The sequence below is a fragment of the Serinus canaria genome, chromosome 7, assembly GCF_022539315.1.
Source record: "Serinus canaria isolate serCan28SL12 chromosome 7, serCan2020, whole genome shotgun sequence".
Classification (NCBI taxonomy): domain Eukaryota; kingdom Metazoa; phylum Chordata; class Aves; order Passeriformes; family Fringillidae; genus Serinus; species Serinus canaria.
In genome coordinates this window covers 26,487,196-26,506,559 of record NC_066321.1, presented here as the reverse complement: position 1 = coordinate 26,506,559, position 19,364 = coordinate 26,487,196, and the positions used below count along the sequence as shown (strand labels likewise).

Genomic DNA, 19,364 nt, shown 5'->3' with positions numbered 1-19,364 from the left:
GCATTAATGCAGTACCATTCCCTGGGAAGGGATTCTTCTGCTCTTTCCTACTACTTTAGGATGCTGAATATTTTTTAAAGGAGTTTGTTGTTGAGAAGTCATGAATACCAGATGACTCTAGTTGCATAATGTATTGCTTACATGTTAAGAAGATGGATATTCTTGCTGAGTTTGAGGACTATCAGTTTAGAGGGAAAAAGTTAGGAATTACCTGCTGCCCTGGCATCATCCTATCACATATATAGTGAAAATGAACTCTGTACAGTTTTTTGGATTGGGAAGTGATGGACTTCTCTCAAGCAGCTGGAGGTTTGTAAGCAGTGAGTTGTATAGCTGTACTAGCACAAGGGCTGTTTTATCACCTGAGCTAGCAGGTGAGCCACAGAGGGGCCACCATACCTGGAGTGGCTGGATCCAGATCACATTGAGCCCTTCAGTAAATCCATTTGTCATCTTGCATTTGTCAAGCATTCCTGGAGCTTTGATATGCTTTGTTCATCACAGTCTGTGTGAGGTCTCTTATGACTTACAGTTGGAGAAGTGTGTTTGTGTTAGGCTTATGCTGTCAGGAAGCTGCCCATCCCTCCCTTTGGCTTTTCCTTTTTTATCACTAGGTCCCTTTCTTGGAACAAATGGGACACTTTTTGCATGAGGGGACAGAGCTGAGCTTCAGACCTAGAAATCTACATATATATTTGAAATCAGGGTTAAAGGAACTAAGGGCTAGAATATCTGGGACCTTGAAATTTGCATTTCTAGGTGAAGGCTGTCATATAGCCTGGTCTCCCTCCATATACCTTGTCCTTCTCCCAGATATACTGTCAGGTCACTGTCTGAGTCTTGTAACCACAGGTCAGTAATTTCTGTCCAGAAATTGCTGACATTTTCATTGCCTGTGTACAACAGTTCCAATGTATTCTGGATTACAACATTGGTAAAACAGTGCATGTGTAGTAGACTTGCTGTCTGGCACACAGATCTTTGTCTTTGACATTCCAGAAGAAGTATGGTAGCATGATGCCATTTTGTTCCTAAGAATTTACAAGACAAAGTACTTTGTTTTGGAGCAAAACCTTTTGGGGTCTCTGTTCTTTTGGTTCTGAACTGAGATGGTTATAGATATAGATTATAGATATAGATGTGTGTGTATTAATTTTGATGCATCCTACTGATTGCAAATTTTAGTTTTCATCTACTCACCCACTTAAATCACTGCACAAATATGGAAATTTAGGAGAAACTCTAACCTGTAGATATCCTGGGTATCACAGCATACATACATAAGAGAAGCAGATTTTAAAAAGTCTAATCAGCTTCTGATTTTGGATTTCCTAGATCTTGGATGCTTTCCTTTGCAATCTGATGTTCTTTTCCTGAGGAATTCTTTCATTAAACTTCTCATTTTTTTCTATTTTCCAAATAGAAAGATAAACAAATGTATTTTTTGTGCAACAGTCAGCAAAAAATATTGTTGGGTTTTGGCAGTAGAACTGTTGAGCTTTACAGTATATTAATTCCCTAAATCAAAATTTTTAGTAGTCCAACTAAACCAGGGCTGTGTCTACAATGTTCTCATATGCTAAATTTCTTTTCTCTGTGCTGTTAAGCATTTTTCCTAAGATCATCATCATGGGTTTTTTTGGGTTATCTCCACAACTGAAATGTTTCCATAACCTTTTTTATTTAATTATAGACTTAGTTGGATGAAGCACAGTTTAGCTTTTAATTCTGTTTTTTCTGTAATCAAAAAATTCATAACAAAGATCACACAGTGCAAACAGAAAGTCTTTGGTCGATTTTGTGGTCTAAAACATAACCTTGCTTGGTTGAGTTCTTGTGTGTCACTGTCTTCTACCCTACAGATATTCTTCTTTTTAAGTTTCCAAACTGCACTGTGTGGCAAGTTGGCTGATCCTCCCAGTGAGGTCTTAGCCTCACTTGGTTGTTTCCAGATGCTTCCTGAGGCTTGCAGACCTTTCATAGCAAAGTAGGACCTAGAAGCCATGGGAGATCCTTGTGCTTATGTTTAAAGTTGGGTAGAACACTCTAGATATTTCTTTCACTATTTTTCCTGTAAGCAGTTACCACAAGGAGATTATGCAATTTTGAGCAGGCAGAGAGACAATTCACATGATTGTGAAAGAAGAGGGGAGTTTTTGGTGAAAATATGAAGATGTAATCCACATGGTGAAAATGTTTGAGCTGCAAGCTTGAACATAAAATGTCTACAGCTTGTGGCCTGCTCTACCTTAGTGTCTTTGCCAACTTTTATTGTGGAGCCAGCTCTGTTCACACTTGTTGCAGCTTTATCAGTAAATAGCATGCCTGTGCCCACAATCACTAGAATAATTAACTCCTTTTTCCAGTGGTTTCTCTTCACATCCTATTGATTTGGGTTAGTTTTCACTTGGCTGCTGCAGTACACAGCAGAGAACTATACTCATTACTTCTTCCCCATGCATGCATGTCAGCTGAAGAGAGAAGCTTGGGCAGACAGGGGATTTTCTGCATAGTTTCTGGCAACAACAACCTCTGGTTCAAACAGTCCCCTTGTCAGCCTACTCTGTATGAACTTTAACATAAAGTTACCCCTGTTTAGTAGATATTCTAAAACAGCCTCTGTTGGCTGGGGACCGAGCTTGTGTGCCAGCCTGGTTCAGTCACAGTGTGGCAGCATTAGGCAGACAGTGGGACAGGCCTCTGGGAAAGGGTCCTTGGGAAGCAGGCAAGCACTTCAGCTCCACTGCTTCTAAATTAGGGGTTTGGCCTGGACTGTCCAAGGCTAGGCTTGCTACCTGGGAGGTGTTGTGGGTGAATGTGAAGCTGCAGAGAGGGGTGTGATGGGATGATGCACAGGAGCATGGTAAATCATCCTAAGTAGCTGTGCTCAAATGTACTGAAGCCAAGCATGAGCCTTTTGCACTTCTGAAGCTGAGTCCAGTAGGCATCAGGAATCTGAGCTGTCCCATCACTGCATTGAGAGAGCATGCCATGATTCCTGCTTTAGGGTAGTATACAGGACAGGGAAACACAGTGGTTGAGGGGTGGGCTGCACATACTACAGGAAAATAAGATTTTTTTATCAAATCTGAGCACTTGAGTGCTCTCAGTCACCTTCTGATGTCCCCGTTGATGGAGACTCCATAGAGATTGTCCTTCAACACCTAACTGGGCAGCTAAAATAAGGTAGTGTGAATGCTTTTGCCATGTGAGCCAGCCTAATGCCCTTTAACAGCTCTACCTTCATGTGTTACTTTTTCACAATTATATTTCACAGCAGTGTGGATAAAAAAATCACACTGCTGCACAATTAGCATGATGATATTGGGATGCAGTAAATAAAGTACACCCTAATCAAGGATGTATTCCCACAGAAAGATGACAAAGGAGGGTGCCAGATAAACATTTGCAGGACAATAACAAGTTTCTGATTGTAAGTACATGCTGGATATCTTGACACAGAAACTCATAAAGCTAATTTGGAACAGCTAAACTGGTCTGGCAGAGTTTATAATTTTTTATCATAGGGTTTTGTTTTGCTAATTATGTTTAAATATTTTTGTTTTGGTCTGATCTAGTAAAATTTTTGTAGCATTAAAATAAAATAGCAACAAAGTTTTATGTAGCTGTAGCTTTCAGTTATAATATACAGGGATGAGAAAATAAATGATAATGTGATTCCAGTAGGAATATTTTATTAAAACATCATGAGTTGAATTCTATTTGGTATCAATGGATACTGACAATATAGCAGTAGCAAATGCTGTGAAATTTAAGCATTGCATGCCAGAGTCATTTGTGGGTGTAACACCTCATCCATCAGCAGTTTCCTGAAGGAAGCATTTGGCATCCCATGTCCTTTGTTCAGGATTTTGTTACACAAGCTTCCTGGTCACTTGTATATGGAACAGCAAACTGAAATAATGTTGAGCAGCCACTAGAACTTTTAAAAATTATATTGTTCTCTTTTAGCCTTTGATTGTTTTCATGCATGTGACTGTTTTTCAGATGCCAAAAAAAACATCACTTATAACTTTGGTGTAGCAAGGCCACACAAGAGCCTTGTTGAAGAAGTTGTGTGCTCACTAAATTTGCATAGGTGATATGTCAAGACACTTGGCAGCAAATAGACCATTTAGGAAAGGAGCATAAAGCCAAATTCTGTCAGTTGAATTAAGCTAGACTTCTGCTGTGATTGAGAGTTGGATTTGTTTCCAGGATTACTGGATACCAGTTCTGTGATTTGATGTCATGTAGAAACTGCTTCATTATTTGCATGGCTGAGTGAGGATAGGATGGGTATTGCTTTGTGCAGATAGATCCATTGCTGTGTGCTCGTGAGCACGAATGTAACAAGCATTTCTATAAACATGCATTGGCACAGAGGTACCTGATAGCCTGAAGGAGTATGATCAATTCATGTGATTGTCTTCCTTTACTTACAGATCAATGCAATCCGATCAATTGTTCCGAACAAAAGCAATAATGAGATAGTTCTGGTGTTGCAGCAATTTGATAACAATGTAGACAAGGCTGTTCAAGCTTTCATGGATGGTGAGTACAATGTACCTTTTTCACTAATGCAGGAGGGATTCACATGCCAAAGTATTTGTTGTCTCTAGTGGCTCAAAATATATTCTGTAGTTCTTCTGAAATCTGATGTGTGACACTTGTTAATTATAAAAAAATTGATCCTCCTGGCTGCATTTTGCTTCTTCATAGTAAGAGTTTGACATGGTTGTTCATCTGTTCTACCTGACTTTGCCATTCTTGAAGCCATTCTTACCGCAGACCTGCTTCTTTATTCTGCATGAAAGTTAATGCTTTTTAAAATAATATGTCAGGAAATTATTCACTATTGAAGATACAATAACTAAGAACGATTCTGGATAGTTTGAAGCACTTAACCAGGACCCTAAACCCCTGAACTTGATGCATGCATTGACATTTAAACCTCAATCTGAATTTTGCAAATAGCCTTGACATTTATAATGGCTGAACCAAGACTCCATTGAAAGTTCGAGCCATTTAAACTTGGATCCATGTTTGTATTTTGCATCATGAGACCGCCTCTAATGAAAGGTCACTTGTATTTTAATATCACTTTCCTGGTAAATATATAAAGTCAAGTATTTTTGAACTTTCACCAGAATCTGTGAGAAACCTTCTGCAGAAGTAATGGCATACCATGAGCAATCTTTTTCAAAATTTTTGTAGCTTGGGTTTACATACATGATAGTAGAAGTTCAGTGGTCTCAAATGGCCCTGTATATCTGAGATTTTTGCTATCTCAGCAAGTTGTTTAATTCATGCCTATTTTACTTCAAAATATTTTTGGGTTTGATTTGGAATAACTTACTAAAATGTATCAGCCAAAAAACATCATCCTATACTAGGAATTACCAATATGCAAAAAGCAGATGCAAGCAAACTGAACTATTTATAAATGTATTAAAATTCTCCCATCAGATCTATATGGTTCTTTTTGCTTCAGGCGGCTGCACAGACAGTTACATTCTGAGGGATGTACTGAAATTGCATTTGTCTGTGCACACACACACACAGAAAAAGGGAAGTGTGATGCATCCAATTAACAATATTTTTTTCCTGTAACTTATGTCCTGGGGAAGGTGGTGGAGGACTGTTTGATGACTATTCAGAAAGTTGCTTTCACTTTATTTTGTAGTAAGTTATGATAGCTTGCTTGTGGCTTATGAATTGTTTCCAGTGGTTCCTCAAAAGAGGAAGTTCTTTCATCACCTGCTGTAAGGAAGAAACAGGGCAAACACAAGCTTTGCAAGAAATGCAATGAAGTCATGAAGAAAAGCAAGCTGTTACACCTGAGTTCAGAGGGCCTTTTTTTTGAACTTCACCAGTTCATGATTACTGTTCAGAAGTCTTTTGTGAGGGAGTATATGAAAATTGCTAATATTTGTTACTGTCTGGAAAGAGTAGAAAAGATACAAATCCATGTAGCTGCCACTGTGGATAACTGAAATATTTTTTCACACCGATGACAAAAATTGCTAAGATTGAAATAACACTTGCTGAGAAGTCCTGCGATGAAAACATTGGGGTGGCCATGCTGAGTGGGAAGGTTGAGCAGTGCTTCTCTCAGTGGTGCTGCTTGCTGAATCAAGAAATATTCATATTTAGTTTCCAATCTTGCTTCATATCTGGATTGACATTTAGGTGATCCCTCTGTTACAAATTTTATTCCATATGTAAAATTTTATTTGTATGAAAGAGGGTTCAAATGCTTTATTTGCTATGCTAGTTTACCTAATTAAGCATAACCAGAAGGTCTGTTCAGATGCTGTGTAGATGTGTTTGAGGAAATATACTAGTGTATTCAAATGAGGCCTTTGGGATTTGGACAGTTAGTGCATTTCCAGTTGGAAGAAAGAGAGGATAGTTGGATAAATCTCTAATGTAACTCACAGGGAAGCTGAGGGAAGCAAAGCAAAGACACCACCAGCCAACACAAAAAAGGTGTTGGTTGCTACTGTGAAAATAGTTATCAAAGCTGTCACATGAAATCACATCTTTACAGCAACATGGAGTAAAATGGGGAGCAAATGTTTATTATTTGATACAGAAAGATGGTGCCTGTCAAAAGATGAGGTACCTTTAGGAGAGGGGATTGTACTTAGATGTACGTGTGTGTGTGTGTGTGTGTGTAATAATTGTAAATATGTATATAGTTATACATGAAATAGAAGTTGTCTTAGCCTTCTGTCTGCATTGTCATGTCATCTAGCAAATGAAACATGGCTTTGATGGATTCCATGCAAGTTTTTTCACAATTTAACAGATTTGACTTAGCAAGATTCGTAACCTTTCCTATTGTGTGTGAGAGGCTCACCAGATAATCTTGGATCTGGTTTATTGTGATAGAAAAGTAATTTTGGTACATCCAAAAACCTCACACGTCTTTGGCTGAATACAGGTTGATAACTCATGCTGGTTTGAAAACATCAATTCTTCTTAATGCTAATACCAAGATTTCACTGAAAGGATTGAGAAGAATGCCTGAGTATGAAGTCCATTTGAAAAGGCAAATAATTGAGTATTTACTGCATTTGTGAAGTGATTGTTAAATTCTAGCAGAAGACCTTTAATCTGCTGGCATTTAAAAATATTATAGTAGCAGATGCTCCCATAGTAGTTTGGGTGACAGTTCAGACTGCGTGCTTACCATGAGATCTATTTTCAGCATTAGCCTACAGGAGAACAAAATGATGATGTTAATTAGAAGGAGAACAGTTTTCTTCTAACATGGCAGCAGGCACTGGTCTGACCAAAGCTCTGCCTGCTTTGTTCCTTAAATTTATCTAAGCAACTCATTATGGCTGACAGGCAGAATTTCAAGTCTAACTGTAATTACTTTTCAGTATAATTTTTTACATTCTTTTCTGCCAGGCCTAAGTTTACTGCATTTGTGTGATGCAGATTTTATGCAAGAGTCCATGAAATTACTCTTTTGGATGCTAATTCTTTACTTTTTATACTCTTATGTCTTCTGAAGATGACAGGTAACACATAGAAAACATGTGATAAAAATGCAGAAGTTTTTAAAACTTCTGGATGCTCTAGAGTCAGGGTGGACTATTTAACATACTCATTGTTGACTCTGGGTGCTTTCCTTTTCAGGCAAGAGATTTGAGTTTTGATTTTTCTGGGTGTCATGCTAATGTTTTAAGTTAGGCACACAATCACTTTGTGCAGTGAAGTCCATAAAAAGCCAGTAGTGCCAAGCAGACCATCCACTATAAGTAGTGAAATCACAACAGGTAACTGAGAAGAAGAAAGGCAGCAGTGTCCATTTTGTTCTCCCCACATGAGAGAATTCACAACAAATTGAAATGCTCCTCAGCTAGGAGACTAGAAACTGATCATGAACACATGGTTCTTTTTCATAGCTAAACTTTTGTTGAAATGTTTTATCTTTCTCTAGGCAGCGCAACTCAGGTTCTAAAGGAATGGAATATGACAGGGAAAAAGAAGGTAAGAACTTGCTTTTTTAGAGTCAAGGCATTTAAATCACTTGACAGCTGTCTGTACTTGAATTGTACTACTTTGGGTCTGTACTTGGCCATTTCCAGCACAGGTGACTTCATTCACACCCGTACTTGAAGTAGATAACGTGTGTGCTGGTTTTAGTCTTATTCTTCTGTCATTGTCTCACTGAGCCCACTGTTCTGAGCAAATTTCTGGGACAGCACATGCATGTACCTGGATGTGGGACCCTGGGCAAGCACAGGACAAATCCCAAAACAGCCCATGCACAGAAACACTTTTAATAAGAAACTGTATCCTGGATTGTCACAGCCACTTAGAGTGCTCAGTTTACTGATTGTATTTTGAGTTTGTACAATTTGCACTGAGTGATGTCTCCGGTCTTGCAATATTTCTCCATTTAGAACAACAGGAGAAAAAGAAGCAAATCTAAACAGCACCAAGGCAATAAAGATCCTAAAAACAAGAATAGTGGACCTGAGAAGGCATCTCAAGAGCCTCAGCGAATAAATGACTGTCATATGAATGGATGCCCTAAGGACAACTCTGGCCGTGGTTCTGCCAATCAGAAACTGGAATCCACTTCTCCTGAGAACAAAGACTCCGGATTTGCAGGGTCAGCACTGGACTGTCCAGAAATCAAAGGTCAGTTCATCTGACAGAGAGCAGCACCTTTGCAACTGCTGTAGCCAAGTCTCCACTGACATAAAGACCATGGTATTTTTATTGCCATGAAAATGTTGTAGAGATGTTTTCCTGGAAGAATAATGCACATAACTATCAGTGTCACGCCAATAGATTAATATCTGCACACTGTTCATCTTGTAATATGTTTCCTTGCAATTTGTCTTTCTTCTGTAGACAGCCCAGCTGATCCAGAATATTACAGGTAGAAATGTGGAAAAATGCAGGGTTAGAAAATGGCTTGAGTGTCAAATTGTTAGCAAAATTAATAAATCCCTCATCTGGGGTAAAGATATCTGAGCACTGAGTTTTTGGCACATTACTGGATTTCTTTATTGCTTAGTCCAAATTATTCAGTTTTTTCTTTTTCTCATCTTCCCTACACAGGCTAGTCACAGTAGACCTCCACTGGCTTTTCTTAGCAGGGAAGGGAGGGCCTTTATGATGGGGAGAGGCACTCTGACAGCCTTTTAGTACATGCACTTAGTTTTTCACAGGTCTGGTTATCTAGTTTCCATTTCTGAAACTGGGAGGGGCAGTAACAGAGTTCTTCCTCGCTGTGGTAAGCACAGAGTTATGATTATACCAACACCAGTGTGAACAAACTCCCTGCTCTGGGGCAGAAGTTCTGTGAAAGCTTTTGCCTACAAGTTCATAAACCTAATATTTAATTGTTCTCAATACTGGAGCTGTTTCTTCAGCTCTTCACATTTCAGTCATCTGACAGGCCTGGTTTATTGCTGTTGTTAGTATTTTCTTCCTGTGTCTTAAGACCTTTCCTTGAAATCCCGTTTTCTATGGTTACAAATACAGGTTTCAAACACCATTTTAAAGGAATGTGCCAAACTAAGAATTGTCCTGAAATGAATTATCTGCTGCTTTCAGATGACTTTAGTGGTGCCAGCCTCTGGTTAATTAAATGAAGACTATGCAACCTATAGCAGCCAAACAAACTACTTGCCAAGAAAATTTGTCCTAAAAATATGATGCCTCACTAAGAACCAGAGATATGCTCCCAGTCCTTGCTGAACTTCCACTTAACTTTGGATAAAATATGCCATAAGCCAGAAAATTCTGCATTTCCAAAATACTAAAAGCATTTTTGCCACTTACTTTGCAAGAGAAAAACATTTGTGGTATAAATCAGACTTCTTAGAATGACATTTTTTGAAATGATACGTGCATGAATAAAGATATGTAGACTTAATTGCCTCTGCATGGGGAGTGTTTTCTCGGGGGTACCAAATGCCAGAAGAGTACCCATGCTGTTTGTGATCTTTTTATGGGTCAGTGGGATTGAATCTTGCCTTTTTTCTCTTTGAAACAGTTATGAGTTACTTTTTGCCCTTTATGTGGACAACTAACTCAGAATTTTTCTTTGCTTTTGCAAGTAGCAAGTGAGAAATTTTGATAGCTTTTCAATTTTTTTCAACTGAAACACATCTCTCCTGTTTCAATAACAAGGGGGAGAGAGCTTTCAAAAAAAAAGGCATAAAAGAAAGGAAATAGAGAGAAAGGAAAACCTGAAACTTGAATATTAAAGTTCCCCTTACATAGTAAAATAATTTCCTGGCAAATTTTTTAATAGAGAGAAGAAAATAATTTCATTTTCACTTTCAGTTGCACTAGTATCAGGTTTTTTGCAGTCAGTATAAGAGCTACTTTCTTAGGGTCAAAAGCCACCTATATTAATATAGTTAGATTTGTGCTGAACTGATCAGGATCCTTCAGGGGCCAGCACTGTGCCCTTGCAGTTTCTGAGCAAGTCAAACAGATTCTTCTAAAGCAGTGTGAAAAGTTGAAGTGAGTCCCAAGTGCGCCTGTTTCACATTGCTCTCTCTTGTGTCGTAATCTCCTTTGTATTGTCCTTATCTGCCTTGTTTGTTTTAGTTCCTTCCCTATCAAATAAATGTTACTGTAGTCACCTTCTCCTTCAGAGGGCTCACAGCTCAGAAGGATCATAGGTGTCTGCTGACAGTCCCTAATACTTTCCTCCCCATGAGGAACATGAGGTTGCCTGTACCAGCTCCCAATCTGTCAGGACTTTCAGAGCCATAAAATCCTGGCAGCCTGGAAGGAATTTCAGGAGCCAGAAGGGAGGATGCAGCATTTCTCCATAAAAAATTAGGGAGGGAAGCATTTGGTTGTTTGCCTTTAGTTCAGGTGTGCTTATTTCTTGCCATTATTCCATTTTCTTTTTCTTAGACATCTTTAGTTGCTGTTACCCTTGCCATGTGTGGCCTTGTAAAGAAGCAGTGTGAATGCACTGAAAGGACATTTAGTGCTGCCTTGCCATGCTATTGCAGGGACCTTGGTAAAATCAGATCCTGACCTCTTCCCTACCTACTTTTCATGTAGCAAGCTTTTTAATGAATCTTTCAAACTTCCTGTTTATGTCTCAGGGGACATACAGCTTTTTTCTTCCTTCAGCCAAAGAATCCATGAGGTTCACTTGATTTGAAAGGTATTGAATGGCAAGCTGCTGCAGAAAGATAAACCACTCATTTTGAAGATGGCAGCTCAGCATATTTCAGAGCGAGTAAATCTGGGCTGCTGCCATTAACTGGCAGGTGTGGTCATACTTGACTGTTAATACAGCAGATGCCACATGATAAACTGGTGTTGAAGTTCCAAGCCACCACATCCTGAACTATGTAACAGTTTACTTGCAGCTACTCTTATCCAGACTTTTGACTTCTCTTGCAGGTATTTCTCAAAGACTTTGATTCCTAGATTTTGTTATACATGTGTCTTAGCTGGTACAAGTCTTCAGAGGTTTGCTGCAGACTTTCTCAGTCTATCTTTAGTTGTGTTGATTGTCTTCAGTCAAATTTAAAAGTTCATTTGCAGCATACAAAACTACTGTTTGCTAGCCTGTGTTGGTCATCTTTCTACTGGGTTTCAAAGTAGCTCATGTGTAGTTTTGGAAGAAACAGAGTCAAAGTATATTGCAGACAAAAGATGATTAAAAAGTTTAATTTAGATTATAATTGTTGTTCTAGGTGACCTTTAGGCTGTCAGGTTTGTAATTTATCTTGACAAGTGTACCAAAGCTGCTAATTAAATGCAGTAAAAACAGTTATGCACATTAACAACAAATTTCAGAAGATCAAATCTTAGGCCAGGGCTCTTCAGGTTCTGTCCCTTTCTGTATAGGTCAGCTGATAGATTGCTGGTTTCTAATTAGCTGTTGGAGTTATGTAGCAAGGACAGCCTCAACTGAGAGTAGAAAGCCTTGATTTCTAAAGAATGTTCTATTTGCACTAGTGTGAGATGCAGCTGGGGTTGAACAGGGTTAGTGGCAGTTCTCTCAGAGTTCCTCAGTGTGTGCAAGACCCGTGTTGGCATCAAAACTTTGTGTCCAGAGCCCTGCCTTACTGGAGTTCCTTGCTTTCACAGATTCACAGATTTCTTTGACTTCTTTCATTACTTTCTTACATACTGTTTTATGCAATATACCTTTTCTGTTTTCAGACTCAACCTTTTAAAGCCCTTAAAAGCTGATTTAAAATGTGAGCACTGATGTTCCTCTTTGTTCCTCTGGAGTTACGTGGTTGCCATTAAATATACCAAGATGTGCTTTCCACCTGTCCTAATGCCCAGCCAGGGCAAAAAGAAGTCACAAGTTGATATGCTGTGCCTGTCCATGTGATATCCCTCAGTCCCAGCAGTGTTAGTCCCATTCCATGGGCTGTAATCCAGCTGTTCATCTGACAAGTCCCTTTTCTCCAGACACCACACATCATCAGTTGAATAAAGTGATGCATAAAAAGCATCTTCAGAATGAAGAATCATTCATTCATTGAAGTGAGTGTAAAAATTAGAAAAACGAGTTAACACAGCAAATCACTTTTTATGCTTGTTTCCTTAACTAAAATTCACAGTGCAGTAATAGCTGACCTTGCCTGTCAGTTTTCACAGTCATGCTTTGGCTGCTTGTTCCTCTGCTGTGGTGCTGGTATCTTGAAACCCTTTGAAGTTTTGGGAAGAGGAAACCAGGTTGTCTTGTGGCAGCCAAACAGGCCCAGGCATTGTTATCTTATCCCTCTGAAGCTGTTGAACCCAGGAGCCTAATCTTTGACATACTTTCGTTTCCTGCTTGCTTCCTCCTAGCAGCAGCCTTTGATAGAAATCTGTAGTCAGGCAAGGTAAGTCTTTCAGGTAGGAATGTTTAGTCAGTGCTTTTAAAATGCTTTTAGTAAAATTAGGAGTATTCTTTTGTGTGCTATATATATGCAAATTTGGACAAATACTAAAATTGGCAGCATGCTTTTTATGTTATGAGGTGTTTTCCCCATTGGCATGAAAGAGTTGATTTTTTTTGTTGAATTTTTCTTTTATACACTGTCGAAATAAGGAAGGGTTCCAATGAGTGTTTAATTACCAAAACAATTTCATTTGTTGTCATAGCTCTCTGAGGTTCTGTAGAATGTGAGCCAGGAGAACACCATAAAGTCATTCTGACTTTAAGAAAGGTATAAAGCCTTACTGTTATCTTACAACTCCCTGTTTTCCTCCTTAATTCTTTCTTGCAGACAGAGAACGAGAACGCCAGAGAGTATCTGTGAACTCAAACCCAAAGACTGTGAATGGAGTAGAGCAGCATGAGCCCCTTCAGTCATCAGTTCAACTCCAGTGTAACCTAGGCAGGCCAAAGTCAAAATCTTCCACAGTTAAATCACCCAGTGTGTCAACCCAGCTTGAAACAAAGACAGATGATTCAGTCAAAAAAAGAGGTAAATTGGGTCTCTGGTTCCTGTTTTTTGAGGTCAAAAACAGCGGAGGCCTCCAGGAAAAAACCTCTGAATTCACAAAAGTTAAAAAGAGATGTGTTGGAAAGTACAAGCAGAATTATAACTACATGAATTGAACAATTTATGCTTTATTTAACATATTAAACTGAATAATTTCAATTAATAATGCCTTTCTAACATCTATTTGATTTGGGGGATGCATTTCAGCAAACATGTTTAGAAACTGAAGGGCACTAGGAAAGGACTATGAAAAAGTTGGATTTATGGACTTCAGTAGAATACCTGCTTCATTCTAACCTGAGCAAATAATACATTGAACAATTCCTGGTGCCTCATTCAGAAAAACTAAAACTAACATTCTGACCACCATGCAATTTTTGTTTTCTATTTTAGGGCCAAACATTGAAAAGTCAGTAAAAGACTTGCAGCGTTGCACTGTTTCTCTAACCAGATATCGTGTGATGATCAAAGAGGAAGTGGATAATTCAGTGAAGAAGATCAAAGCTGCTTTTGCAGAATTACACAGCTGGTAGGTAAATCAGCTGCAGGGATCCATCAGCTCCACTTAGAGAAGGGACTAATTAAGTGACTGGTATTAGTGGGGAGGGGTCACTCACACTCTCTTTGTTTGCAGCATTTGGTTTCATAAAAAAACCCCATGGTGCCATTAAGTAATGACACTCCTCACCAGCCAGGAAGTAATATATGCATATATTGTATACATACATAAAGTTATTTGAAAAAAACTCAGATTGTTTTCCTCTTTAATTATCCATCCTGACCTAATTCTTTTGTATCAGATTCAGTGGCAACATATATGAGCAAATGAAAGCTGTTCTAAATATCCTGTCTGGGATTTTCTGAAGTCTCTTTTACCTTCTTTAAATCTCTTCTTTTTATACTGCATCTTTGATCTTACCTCCTTTGGCAGACAGTCCTTTACTGTCTCTTCACATCCCATCATCTTTGCTTCTTATCCTACCATTGTTCTCTTAACTTCCCTTCATAGTTCCATCTAAGTTTCCCATCTATCATTTAGTTTCCAATTTGCATGTCTAGTTCATTCTTTTTCCTCATTTTTTGTCTTTAATCTATTTTTTATTATAATTTTGATTACTGGTTCACTGAGCCCCCAGTGTACTTTACTGTATAGCAGGGAGAGCTGTGTTTCTGTTTCTCCAGTGAATGTGAGCTGTGATCACCATTGTACTAAACTCAGCAATGTCAGAATTGTTCTGGAGCCATTACTGTGATTTTTGCTTATGAACTTAGATGTAGCAATAGGATTGTTGGGATAAAAAATTGAGCAGAGTTCATCAACTCCTTCCACCTTTTTTTGGTCATTCTCAGAGGGGACATTTTCTCTGAGAAAACTGTAGTTGGATCTCATTTGCTGAGTAGTTCACACTCACTTTTTTATTTTTTGGTAGGAGTGTTAAAAATATCTTACTTCACATGTCTCACCTTGGCTGCTGGCAGTCACAGGCAAGTCAGTCTTTAAGCAATTGTCACTCTAGTCACAGACTTAGAATTCTGCCATGATCTAAAGGAAGGTAGTAAGTTCAGAACTGAAATTCTTCATTTTTCATGTATTCATGTTTGAAAAGAAGTAAAGCTTATTGCCTAATACTTAAATACCCCAAAAGAGTTTGTAAATGAAAATACTTAAAATTATTAAAATAGCCTGGAAAACTTTTCAATAGGCTTCATTTTATTTTGCCTCCTACCAGCTTCAGTGCCTTAATTATTGAAGTGGAGTCTGCTGGAAGCTCTAGAATCTAAAAGATCTGTGGTCTGAATATTTGTGCCTCAGCATAACATTGCAGTGAGGACAGTGCAATGTCAGGAGATGTTTATGGAAATCTCAGTGCTGGCTGTGTTGCTTTTGGCAGCTCATAAGTCTAAGATTTTTTGTTTAAACAGTAAACTGCCCGACTTAACATCTTCTTTGCTAAAATTAAAGTGAGTTTTGTGATATTTCTTATGGTATTTTGGTTGTGTAGCCTAAACTTTGAGGAAGATGGGCACAGCTGTTTTAATGGCTTGTTTCCAAAAGCTGCCTGACAGCTGCTGTAGATGTACTGGATTTGGGTAGAAATCACCTGAACTAGTGATACATAGAGCTTCAGACCTCATACAAGGATCACCCTGTATTCCAGAGCTGCAGGGTTTAGTGTGTGTTATTTACATGGGAGTTTCCTTGTTCCATAATTGAACAAAACATCCCCAGTGCTTGCAGGAGGATAAGGTTTTAAGTGAGCATATTTATTACTCTCCTTTGCCATGGAGTTTCACTGTGACACAGTCAACTTGTCATGAAAAAGTGAAGGAATTCAGCTGAACTGTGGCTCCCAGAATGCTATGGATTGACCAAAGCAAGGGCATGATGTCAGGTCTCCATTGTGATCATGATTCCAAAGCTTTTTCCAAGTTCCTCTCCCAGTTCCTGCAGGAGTTTGGGCTGCTTGAGATGGACAACAGATCCAGCAGCCACCAAGTGCTGTCTGTGTACAGACCTGCCAGGAACCCTGGAATGAGCTCAGTACTGTAACCCCTTTCTGTTACACACAGCTGTCACCTCCTAAGGGGTTTTAGTGAAGCTAAATGAAGTCAGAAGCTTTTATCTTGCATTTCAGCTGAATGCTGAAACACATACTAATTTGACTCTTTTGGGTTTATTTTTCTTCCTTTGGTAATAGGATATAAGACCACTTTTGTGTCCTTTCTTGCTATCAAGGTCAGGATCAAAACTGCATTGCAAGAGTCAGTAATATTTTTGACTTTCTGATGATCTGTTTTGGTTTTTTTTAAAATCTTTCCTTATTTTACCAATCACAAAAAGAATGAAGAATGCAAAGATAATATCATGTATCTTCCTCCTACTTTCAGACAGTAAATGAAACCATTATTATGGAGTTAAATGAATAGCACATGTGGCTAAGATGTCCTGAAAGCTTCAGCAGAAACATTCATAAGAACTTCTCCTTTTAACAGCAGAAACTATTGAGTGATAGCTGCCAGTGAAAATCCATGTTTCTCTCTGGCTGATTTTTCACAGCTTGACCTAGATGATAGGGAAGTTACTCCTGATCATGTAATATGCTGCTGTTTAAAAAGTCACCTATCTGGCAAAATAGTGCATACCCTCCCACAACCTGAAAAACAGTGCTAAGGAGCAGATGTGCTGTGAACCCCTGTAAAAGGTTGGGGGGAAAATGCAGTGCTTACTTCAGTTTTGACTTTGTAGTAAAATGGGGCAAATAACAATCCCAGATAGATGTTTATTTTAAAACATTGCATTGGGCTCACTTCCTCTCTCTTCTCACTGAAGTTTCTGGTAACTGGAGTAATTCTCTGTGTGCTCAGAAGAAGTGATAACAGCTTGCATTTATTGAGTTCTTTTCATGCCAGAAGACTCTATAGCATTTTACAAGCCATGGGCTGGACCAGGCAGGGCACTTAGCCCCACAAGAAGTCTTTTGCAGTCCCATGTGGATTGTGCTCCTGCTGTGATCCAGCACTCTGGTCACCCCTGATCTTGCTGGGCTTTCTTTGGCATTGCTTTCCCAAGGTTATGAGAGTACTTGGCAGAGTGAGCTGAAGGGCTGTGTTCCTCAGGCTCACATGGGCCTGAAAGTTAGGAGAGAAATCTTCTTAGTAGTTCTTTATCCAGTGCTTGTCCTGGTTGCATTCAGCTTTGCTCTGTGGTTTTCAGGAATACCTTGGTGTCAGTGAGAACAAGAGGTGCTTCCCTTTCTACTTTGATATAAAATATCTCAGAGCATAGCCATGGTAGTGTAGAGCACAGAAAAGAAAGCTACCAAGTAGTCCTTAAGTTGCAGGGGTAGGTTAAAAATGTTAAATGAACTATCCTCTCACTAGAGTGCACTTGAGACATTTGTTGCCAAGCTTAAAACCTGCATGCATTAACTGAGTTCTCACATCTTTTCCACCAAGAGAATGAATAACCATCTTGGGGATAAAAGGAGAGCCCCAGGAAATCTGAGTGAAATGTGTAGAGCACAAAAGGAGCCACAGTTCCCCATAACACCTCTTGCCAGAAAATAATTTTCACATATTGGGCATTCATACAGTCATATGGAAAACTAAAAGGGAACATCTGCTACTTGCCCATATGGTCTGCTGCCAGCCACAAGTGGTCTATAGAAAACAGTAAGAACCAGGTTTAATTACACTGCATGTGGAACTGAACCACATAAATACAAGCTTCTTTACTCTTTTGTACATACTCATATGTCCAGTGCTGTGTAGAGAGCATGAAAACCAACACAACTGAGTTTTTGGAGTGAAGAAAAAACTTTACTATAGGCTAGATAAAAAAATTATTCTGACATAGTGCTGGGAAGATGGAGCTTCAATACTGAAAGTTTAAAAATAAAACAGTTTCAGGGTAACAATTAGAAAGCATGTGCTGTATGTTTGGGGAAAATTAAGGAGTTTTCATATTGTTTTCTAACTTAAAGCAGAGGAGTCCTTGAATGGGGGAAGAAGTAATCTTTTTGGATTACACTCAGAACAGAATTATCTTTGCACTTACATAGGTGTGTCTGTACTGACTCAGTGTGGGTTAGTGAGCACTGGTGCCAGCGCTCAGCTGCAGAACAGTGAGAACACAGTTGCCCCTTTCTGGGACCTCTGCTTGGCAAACTGTAAAGATAATGGTTTTCTGTCATCCCTAGCCCAGAATCAGTGGCACCAGATGAGAGCTGCCTGTTTGTGCTGTGGTTGTTTGGAGATGGGCAGATGGCTGGAAAGGCCAGGAATAGTATTGCTTTACACAGAGCAGAGCTGTGTGCTGTTTTTCTCTCCATTTCCAGGCAATTCTTCTGAGGTTTCTGTCTGTCTGACATCCAACCTTTGGCAGTCCTTATGCTTCTTAAGTCCAGGCTTTCAAATCCTCTTGCAGTTTGCTGTGATGTTTGTTTGCCCATAGTCACGTGATCCAGTCCTTGACCTTGTCAGCACAGAGAAGATAAAAATAATCTCCTTGTGTTTTGGTTTCCTTGGCCCCTCTGGGTTTTCAGGTACTTCCAAAGAGAAGTGCTTTGACCAAGGCCCTGCTGCCTGGGTGGTCTGGGAGAACCTGATCCAAGAGCTCTGGCCCCAGGCTGGGTACCTGCCTGGAGAGCTGCAGCACTGGGAGAGGGGCTTGTGTTGGCACCCTTCTCACGGCCTCCAGCAGTCTGGGATCACCCTTGCTGTGCATTAGTGGAGAGAGCAGACAGAGTTCTTAGAACTGGAGAGAGTTATGTTTCAATGAGATTCCCAAGTCCCCCTTCTGACCCCTTTGTCTTTTACAATTACTTCATCATGGTATTTTTTTTAACAAGTTTGTGAAGCTGGATTAAAGAGGTGAGATTTACAGGTGGATTACATTGTTTCTTAGCTGTTGTCCATATTTTATGGAGCTGTGTCTGTCCTCTTCCCTCCCAGTCATTCATAGGTGTGTTTGTCATCCTCAATAAAACAGAACACACAAGTTTTGAGGCTGTGCAGGCATACTCTTGATTTTGTACATGTCATTTTGTACGTGTTATAGGTGACTATCTCCTTTCTGATCTCTCAGATGTCAGACTAATGAGAAATCTAGCTTACTAAACACAAAAAGAGAATAATTATCTGGAAAAATTTCAACTGACATTACACCAAATAGCTAGGTCTTTTTTTGATGTGACTTTCCAATGGGCTTTTGAGAAAGTTACTTCTTTTCTGTAGCAGGAGCTCAGCAACTGTCTTCTCCTTGCTGGAGTGTGTTTAGGTTAAAAGATTTAACCAGGAAGGTATTCAGATACCTCAGGAATCAGAACAGAAACTCAAATAGGAAATAAATACTTTACAAGTTTGTGTAAAAATGTGCAGGATGCTAACAAGCCATGGTGCAACTCC

General features: G+C 39.2%; 1 protein-coding gene across 3 annotated transcripts in view; it reads left to right on the top strand.

Moving 5' to 3' along the window:
• Window positions 1-19,364, top strand: part of SPATS2L (spermatogenesis associated serine rich 2 like) — a 78,388-nt gene that overhangs the window by 42,541 nt on the left and 16,483 nt on the right. For all 3 annotated transcript variants that reach the window (XM_030241723.2, XM_030241721.2, XM_030241722.2), the window contains 5 exons: window positions 4,446-4,554; window positions 7,958-8,007; window positions 8,424-8,664; window positions 13,239-13,439; window positions 13,851-13,986. In XM_030241723.2, coding sequence (XP_030097583.1) covers window positions 4,446-4,554; window positions 7,958-8,007; window positions 8,424-8,664; window positions 13,239-13,439; window positions 13,851-13,986 — 737 coding nt within the window. The remainder of the gene's footprint in view (window positions 1-4,445; window positions 4,555-7,957; window positions 8,008-8,423; window positions 8,665-13,238; window positions 13,440-13,850; window positions 13,987-19,364) is intronic.